We start from the raw sequence: 8912 nt of genomic DNA on the forward strand, positions 1-8912 counted from the left end.
TTTTGAAAATGATTTTTGATCTGAGTAACTTCAACAAAAGAGATGTGTCTCGAAAGCTTTTATAGATTATTAAGGAGAGCGGATTCTTAAGAGTTTTTCAGCTTGTTAGTCCAAACTCATTGAATTCTAAAAATGAAGAAAGCTTTGATTGATTATAGTGATGTGGGATGATGGCTATGATTAACGATGATGGCAATATTATTGATGACATGATTTGAGATTTAATAAGGTGTGAGTTGATGAGATGATAAAAGTAAGGAACGAGGCTGTCGGTCGGCGTTGAACGAATGACCGAGACCCACGGAGATAGAGAAATCAGAGCGCGACAGTGGAAGCGCGCAGATTAAAAGGACATTGGAACTGTTATGCGTTGGATATAAAGGCAGACTACGCTTGCGTACTCACAGTGATGGATGGAATTTTTGAGGGCAAAAATTTCTGTTAGTGGGGTAGAATGTAATACCCGGTATAACTGAAATTAATTAAATAATAAGTTAAATAGGAGTGAATATGGTTGGAAGATTTGGCAATTGGAATTTGATGATTTAAATATGATATTTGGATTCAGTAAATTTTTCTGAGTCGGAAGACATAGTTTTCTGCGTAAAAGCGCGCAGTGAAATTTTGACCGGCAGTACCGGCTGAGACCTGTCTAGTACTGCAGATGAGAAAATTGATTATGAGTAAATAGGATTAAGAAATGAGGAATTATAATTAGGGGAGGTAGAAATATTTGAAGTGCGATTTAGAGCGCTAATCTTAAAGGTTTCGGTCCAAAATTGGGCCAACAGACAAAAATAAGTGAACCGGGCCTAAGTGGGCCCAAGACCCAACATATATAAACATTAGTTATGAGCATTTCAGCTCATTTTGCCCTAAATAAGGGGTGTTGGGCGCTGAATTGAGAAGAGAGAAGAGAAGAGAGAAAACCTAACTCTTTTTCATCTTCAAACCACAATAACTTGAGCTATGGAGCTCCGATTGATGAGCTGTTTGCAGCCACGCGTCGCTCTTCTCATCCTCTACAATTCTATCTAAGTTTTATGGTGAGTAATTCACTGTCCTCTATCCAGTTTTCATTTTTCTCTTCAAATTTGAATTTGGTTTGGGTTTTGAGGAAACCTTGTGATTTTGGTTGTTTAGGAGTGCTCTAGTATGAGCCATGGGTAATATTCATCACAAACTTCAGTGGGTTAAGGTAAGAAACCCTCCAACCCTTGTGATTTGTCATTTTATAAGCCCTAGGTTGATGTATGTATGTGATATTGGTTATGTTAGTGTATTTGGTAATGTTGGTGCACAATTGGAAGATTGGTATTGCTTGAGGAGCTTTGGTGAGGCTTGGAGCTAAGGGTTGGTGGAGGCTTCCATAGAAGAGGCTCAATTGGTTTGGCTACAAGAGGTACGGTTTAAGTTTCATTTAAGTACCGTGTGGTGTGATGAGAATTCCTAGGCTAGATGCCCCTAGGATTAAGTTTGGATTGTGTAAATGGTTGGTGCAAATATGCATAGTTAGTATGTAATGTGAATTAATGATTGGGTTGAGAATTGTGTGGCCTTGTATGCTTGGTGTATTGGGAATTTGATGTATTGGGTAATGAGTATTGATTTGTGGTTTATGCATTTAAATTATGAAATTGGGCCGGAGGCCGTGAATTTTGGGCCGGAGGCCGGAAAGAGGTAAGGAAGGTAAGTTAATGTGTGCATTGTATGATGACACAAGTGATTGGATGAATTTCAGATAATGAATATATGAATGATTGGGTTGGTTATTGAATAATAAGGTTTGAGGAGTTGAAGTGTGGAATTTGGTAATTTTGGGTGAAATTGTATAGATGAGGTATGTTTGGTTTTGGTTGAGGTATGTTATGTGATCATATATGTGATCATGATTATTGATGCCTTGATGGTATGATGATGCATGAGAGATATATATGTTATGATATATGCTTGAGAAATGATTAAGGTTGATTTGTGGGTGAAACCATGTGATAGTGAGTATGATATTGATTATGTATAATGATGATTGATTGGAATAGTATTGTTGGAAATTGGGATGAGGTAGGATGTATGACATGTTAATATGTTTGTAATTTAGCCATTTTTTTGAAATGGGTAAAAATGGTTATATGGCGGTTTTGTGAATTGTGGTAATGTGTTAGTGTATGAGTTGAGGAGGCTTAATGTCGATTTAGATATACTTTGATTGATTTCAAAGAAAATGGATGAAATTGGCATGTCTTGGTTGATTTTGAAAAGAGTTGAAAATGGCTTGTTTTGAAAATGGCACTTTGTGGTTGAGTGAAAACATGGTTTTTGGGCATACTTTGATGGGAAATAACTTGGACTGCGGATTTCTGTTTTGTGCCAAACTTGTTTAGAAGTGAAGTTGGATCCGGGATGTCCATGCCGTTCGAAGAACGGGTGAAAAACGATTTAAAATGAGAATGTTATGTCCGTCAGAAGATTGGGGGTTGAATCTGTGAATTCTGCAGCTTTTAACTTAGAAAATTTTTAGCAGAATGACCCTCCACGCGTAGGCGCACTTGGCGCGTACGCGTCGTTCTTCAAGAAGGCACCATCCACGCGTGCGCGTGGTGTGCGCGTGAGCGTCGATGCGCTGAACCCAATGCCCAGCCATTTTCCCGAGAGTTGTGCCAAAGTTGTGCCAGAGTTGTGCCCGTTTTGTGCCTGGGGCACAAATGCACCCACGCGTACGCATGGCTGACGCGTACACGTCATTTAGCTGTGTTTCAATCTGCGCATCTGCGTGTATGACGCATACACGTCGATGAGCTTTGTGGCCATCCACGCGTGCCCGTGAAGTACGCGTGCGCGTGGCCCTGTTTTCATGCCAAAGCTGATTTTTGAGTTTTAAAACCTAAATCTCATACTTCTAAGCCTCAAATCTCACTCCTTATGTATTAAATCATTATGATATGCCTAGCAATGAGAGAGGAGCTAGGGGATGTGGTAACTTGCGAGTGAAGCAAGGGGAAAAGTTATGATCAATGATGATCAACGATGATTATATTAGATATGGAGGATGACGGTGGAAGTACCGTGTATGCCATGAGCCGAAGGGCTATATTTATTGATAAATGGCTGGTTTTTGATTGAACCATGAGTCGGATGGCTGAGTTATTGTCGGGTTACGGCAAAGCCATTACTGATTATGGCTGAGTATAAATGCATATATGATTAATGAATGAATGTGTTAAATGGATAATAATGGAAAATATTGAAATGTAATGTGTAATCCCGGGTAGTAGGCAGTGGCGTTGTCCACTTGCTCCGGGTATGAGACAGAAAAGGATGTTTATGATAAATGAGTTTAATTATGGAGTTTTGAATGTGTATTTGTGATACCTGGGTAGTAGTAAGGGTTGTGGTTCGTCCCACTTGCTCCAGGTTAATGTTTGAAATTTGATAACAATGATGATTGCTTTTAAACTGAATGAATGTATGTTTTGAGATCCTGGGCAGTAGCAAGGGTTGTGGTTCGTCCCACTTGCTCCAGGTCAGAGATTGTGACGCCTGGGTAGTAGCGGCAGTAGTGATGAATCCACTCGCTCCAGGTTGAGCTTTTTAAACACCCACCTGTGTAGTAGCCGCAGTAGTGGTTATTCCTCTGGCTCTGGGTTGAGCAGGTAGTAGCAAGGGGGTTGTAGCTCAAACCTACTTGCTTCGCAAGGGGTGTTTCTGTCCAATGGTTAGCTACCAGGACATGTCGGGTTGGCTATATAACCGACAGATGATATCATCAGCCATAGGGCAAGCATACATCATTTGCATATGTTTGAATTGTTTGGGTTTGCCTATTTGTTTCGGATTTCTACATCATATATGCTATGTTAACTGATTATGTGCTACTTGTTCTACTTGTACCTTATTTGTGTATTACTTGCCTGTATTGCTTGTGTTTGTACAACTGGGAGGCCCCTCATGCTAGTGTTGGTGGATGTTGAGGGCTGTTCTTGATGAGATAATTTGAGCTCCCTGGGTAGACGCAGTGATGTGGTTTCACTAGCTCCAGGTGAGGGTATGATATATTGATACAGAATTGCTGAGGTAGAACAACTAGTGATGGTTTTGTTTATGATTCTGAGTCTGATTCGTGGAAGAGTCAGCGAGTTGGGAAATATGTGAAACATGAATTAGTTTTAGCACTCCTTTATGACAGTTGCCTATTCATGGATTAGCGAGAACCTAGGATGGATAATTGTTGAGGAAGTTTAGGGTGCTTAGTGAGTTTTTATTGCAGCGCATTGTATTTATTTGGCACTTTTAACGTACTGGGAACCCATGGGCCCGGGGTTCTCATTCCGTATATATCTCTTATTTTTCAATACTGGTCCATGTGCTCAGAAGTGAGCTGTGATTCATCTGAGAGACAGCGAAGATCTTTATATTCTCTACTTTATATTTTGCTTAGAATCTTTCCACCTTTATTTTGAAAAGCTTTATTATGTATTGAACTCTTTTGAATTTGCCTATAGAGGCTCTTATGTTTCTTTTGTATATATATATATATATTTATCTGTTATCTATCTCTTAATCTCCTTTATGCCTTGTCTGTATATCGCTTTTGGCTTCACGGTTTACCTTTTTGTTGTCGAAACGTGAGTGATACGTCTTCGCGATTTTATTTCTACTCTTTTCAGGCTTCTCGATTAATACTCCTTTCGAAATTACCTATATTTATATATTAAAAATCCACCTGAGAGTCGTACCACCGTAATATCATTGACTTATGACTTGAGTATAAGGATTTGAATATTAGGGTGTTACATTTTACATTTACGTTTGTGCCACTCTCACCCCAAAACGTAGCAAAGTTTTTTTCTAATTTGTTCTTTCTGTAAAAAAATTTTACCATTTAATCTTTTAACTTTATCCTTTTTATCTAACCAAACAATCACTGCTGATGGCTTAACCAAACTGGTTATTTCCCTTTTAATTTTTTTTTGTCGTCCAATTTTTCTCGTTTACTATTTATCAAAAATATTTTACTATTGGTTAAGTCGTAAATCCAAAGTTGATAAGGAACAAATATAAATAATATTAGAAATCAACATAAATAAGCAAGGAAAAAATATGTTAATATAAATTCTTTTTTCTAGAATGGTGATTATATTTAGTGGAGCAAGTATCATTTTACCATCAGATGATTCAAAAAAAGACTACTCAAAAGATCTAGCAAAATAGTTTTTATGATAGATTTTATTAATGCAGTAAAACCACCACATGCATTTATAAATTCATAATCAAAATAAGAGTTTCTTGTCAATTATTTTATCGCTTCAGTAATTAGTTACTACATTACAATATAAGCATTTTAAAACAGTTAAATTTTTTGCTTTGGAAGCATATTTGCTGCTATTTGCGGCCCATTTGATTTTGCATAAATATCATATAATGGCTAAATTTATGGTATTTTTTTTTTAGAAAAACTCAACTTTAAAGAAAAGAAAGAAAAGCCATACTATATTTTACCATTTATCAACTTCAAATACAATTGTATACCATTCGTGCAGCACATGTAACTCAATATTAAATAGTTAAACACACAATGTATTTCACCATATTTATCACCAAGTTGCTTTCAAACTCAGCTGTATTTCATATTCATATTTTCAGTTATAAAAATAAAAGTACACAATTTGAACATGATCTTCCTTTTGGAAATCAGGATTTGAACAACAAAAGTGAAGGGCAATTTTTCATTCAAAAATCAGAGCTCGTCCACAAATTTAAGACATTAATATTAATTCAACATAGATACTTGTTTAGAGAGAAGTCCCAAATGTTGAGTTAAATTTAAGTTAATTAGAAAGCATTTGGGTGATTGGGTTTCTTTTATTACATTTTAAAATTATTTGGACTTATTGAAACACTATATCAAACACACATTGACATACTCCCATCATATTTTTCCTCCTAAAATGGTATATTCATCATGTGATATCTAATAGTTAAGCTTGAAATTTCTAGAATGCTTAATTTACTTCATTTCATTCCTTGTCATACATTTTGTCATTTTGTACAACCTCAAGAAGATCATAGCTACTCCAAAATATAAGTGAACACTTTTGCACTAAATAAGGGGAACATACCCAGATTTTAACATCTGTGATGATAAGATGCTGATATTGAAAGGCAAACACATGTGCAAGATAACGCTATAAATAAGGCATAAAACATACAAATTTTCATTATTGGTATTGAGGAACTAATCAAAACAATAAAACATTTCATTATTGGTATTGATGGAACTAATCACAACAATAAAACAGCAAATCGCATCATCTATATAAAAAGAGAAACTTTAAGCATGAAAATTGAATTAGTTAGTTGACAGAGAAACCATCTTTCTTTGGCCAAATAAAATGAACACCTTAAAAACAATGAAAGAAGAAAAAGAAAAAATACCACAACATTTCATTTGATTTTTAATAATAGTTAAAACAAACAAACAACATTACCTTGCACAAAACTTTTCTTACATTCCTATATTACATTTCTTGAGCTAACGGATTAACTAAAATATGATCTTATTTTTTTTGTTTTTTTTTTTCAATCATCAATTGCATTGTAGCAGGAATAAATGGTACACTGACTAAGAATCTAGATACATATTCAAAACAGTGCCATAAATGTTTGGTACAGGGTACTCTTCTTCTTTTTGTTGATTTACACGAGTCCACAAAGCTGCAACAATGATGATACAATTGCAACATCACTTTAGTAAAACACTTTCTAAAAAGTGATTCGCAAAAGAGATAGTAGTATGACTATTAAAGCAAATATAAACAAACAAAACCACTTGTAATTAAAATACGAAGAACAAAAACTTGATCTAAATAGGTAACAATATAATATATGCATGTATGTTTACATAGATATATAAATGTAGATGCGTTGCAGTCTCTTGTATCTTGCATTCTCTTCTAGTAGGTAATCCACTTTAACCAACATACCACAATATGAAATCCAAACAGAAATTTTAAGGACTAAATTATCATAAATTCATCATAATGTTACTCAAATAACTAAAAAGGGGGAGAATTATCATCATACTGCAAAAGGAGGGAGACTCCACATACAAAAGAACTAAGAAAAGTGAAAATTAGAAAAATATCTTAAGTTAAAAAAATAAATTAAATAAATTTCTGATTTGACATATAAAGCTAAAACATTGAAAAGAAATTATTAATCAAAATAAGGAAAGAATTAAAAAAAAAGTGAAATTAATCCACAGCAAGATTTTAAACTCACGGCAGACCACCAAATACTTTGATCATTTTGAAATATTTAAATTCAAACTTACCTGAGGAAAGAATGCTGTCTCGAGAGCCCAAGCATAACGGGTATAGTGCCTTGCTTGTCTCCCACTCGAAACCTCCATGTCTTCTTCACTATCTGAAGGTTTGAAAACAATGACAAAAGAAACAAAATTACAAACAGTTGGTGAGTAAAATGCAAAAAGAAAAAAGCTGCACACTTTGACGGTATCCGACATTATAAAAATAAGAATTGAAACCAAATTTATAAAAATTAGAGAGAAATGAAAGATGGGTATTGATAAAATATGAATGTACCAATTGCTTGAGCTGGAGAACAGCATGAACAATGCTCTTACCTCAACATCATTATGAACCTGAAACATCCTTGAAATTATTATTTTCAAAATTTTGGCAAACAAAAATACAAAATTAAGTTAGGACAAAGTTCCTCAGAAGGGTATTTAACCAATCCTCTTTATGCAAACATTTCATATACTCTTGGAGGAATTTTCACGTATAACAGAAAGCACAGTCCCTTTCTTCTTCTCCCCCCTCTGAACATTAACTTAGTCGAAATTTTTCCTTGTCAGCCCTCAACTACTATTCTTCCATTTCGTAAAATAAGCTGAAAGATTTGTAAAAAAAGTCCCTTTTAACAATGAAAGTGAATTTGTCCTGGTGATTGTGCATTTGTGATAAAGGAATGTATCACAAAGCAATACAAAACGTATGAAATTCAAGTATGAGAAGTAGTAATTATTAAATTACTCTTCCACCTTAGCCCAGATGTAACACCCTAACTACCAAAGCTCATGCTTCCGGCTGCGCGACTCTGATAGCTCGGACATTATGACGACACTTATACTATTTATTACTAAAATATGAGCATGTTTAAAATTTTTAACCGCAAAACCGCCTCCAAAAATACTTTTGCTATACAACGTACATCCATACATACCATACAACTTACAAAAACTCATAAAGGGTACATCCATATATATACATACAAGTATGTAAATATTACAAGCATTAACCAATACAATTCCTATCCCTCTTACAGAAGATATCAAGATAAAGGCGAGGGTACAGCAAAATAATAATCTAAAGCATACAGAGCATTTCAATCACAACTAAATAAACTCTTCGTGACTTTTGCGCCCAAATCCTGAAAGGGGAAAAATGTAGGGGGTGAGAACATCATCCCCGAAAGGGTTCTCAGTAGAGGGTTTTTGGGAATTACTATAATAGGATACATGAAGATAAACCGTACCAGTGATTAATAACCGTCTTATGCCTCTTTTCAAAAACAACGGTTTACAATAAAAGTAAAGTCGGGAATCTTTTCTAAAAGAGAAACCGTTCAATTCTCAAAAACTCAAAAGCCCTTTGAAAAAGGTTTAACCATGCTAAACCAAATTAGCATTTCATACTTTTACAAACCAGAAACACAAAACCGAAACCAATCATCGGTCCATCTCATTTCAACCATGGCCCTAGGCCCAAACAATCCAACCATCAACCAATCACCACAATCCAACAGAGTTCCAAATGCAAACACAAGTAGGAAGATGCAAACACAAACAAACAGTTATTGCAAGTAGAACAATTAACAATTAATCACATAGA

At 35.2% G+C, this 8912-nt stretch overlaps 1 protein-coding gene across 4 annotated transcripts in view; it reads right to left on the reverse strand.

The window, feature by feature from the left end:
• Window positions 1–6491: 6491 nt before the first annotated feature.
• LOC110277907 (uncharacterized) overlaps window positions 6492–8912 on the reverse strand; it is a 5617-nt gene continuing 3196 nt past the window's right edge. For 2 of the 4 annotated variants that reach the window (XR_008005730.1, XM_052256950.1), the window contains 3 exons: window positions 7602–7660; window positions 7331–7422; window positions 6492–6711 (listed from right to left, as the gene is read on the reverse strand). Coding sequence is in view for 3 of the 4 variants with exons in the window: in XM_052256950.1 (XP_052112910.1) it covers window positions 7639–7660 (22 nt within the window). In the remaining variant the exon portion in view is untranslated. Of the gene's footprint in view, window positions 6712–7330; window positions 7423–7601; window positions 8452–8912 lie in introns of all 4 variants that reach the window. The other 2 variants (XM_052256949.1, XM_052256948.1) reach the window with 2 other exon arrangements.

The sequence above is a fragment of the Arachis duranensis genome, chromosome 2 (genome assembly GCF_000817695.3).
Source record: "Arachis duranensis cultivar V14167 chromosome 2, aradu.V14167.gnm2.J7QH, whole genome shotgun sequence".
Classification (NCBI taxonomy): Eukaryota; Viridiplantae; Streptophyta; class Magnoliopsida; order Fabales; family Fabaceae; genus Arachis; species Arachis duranensis.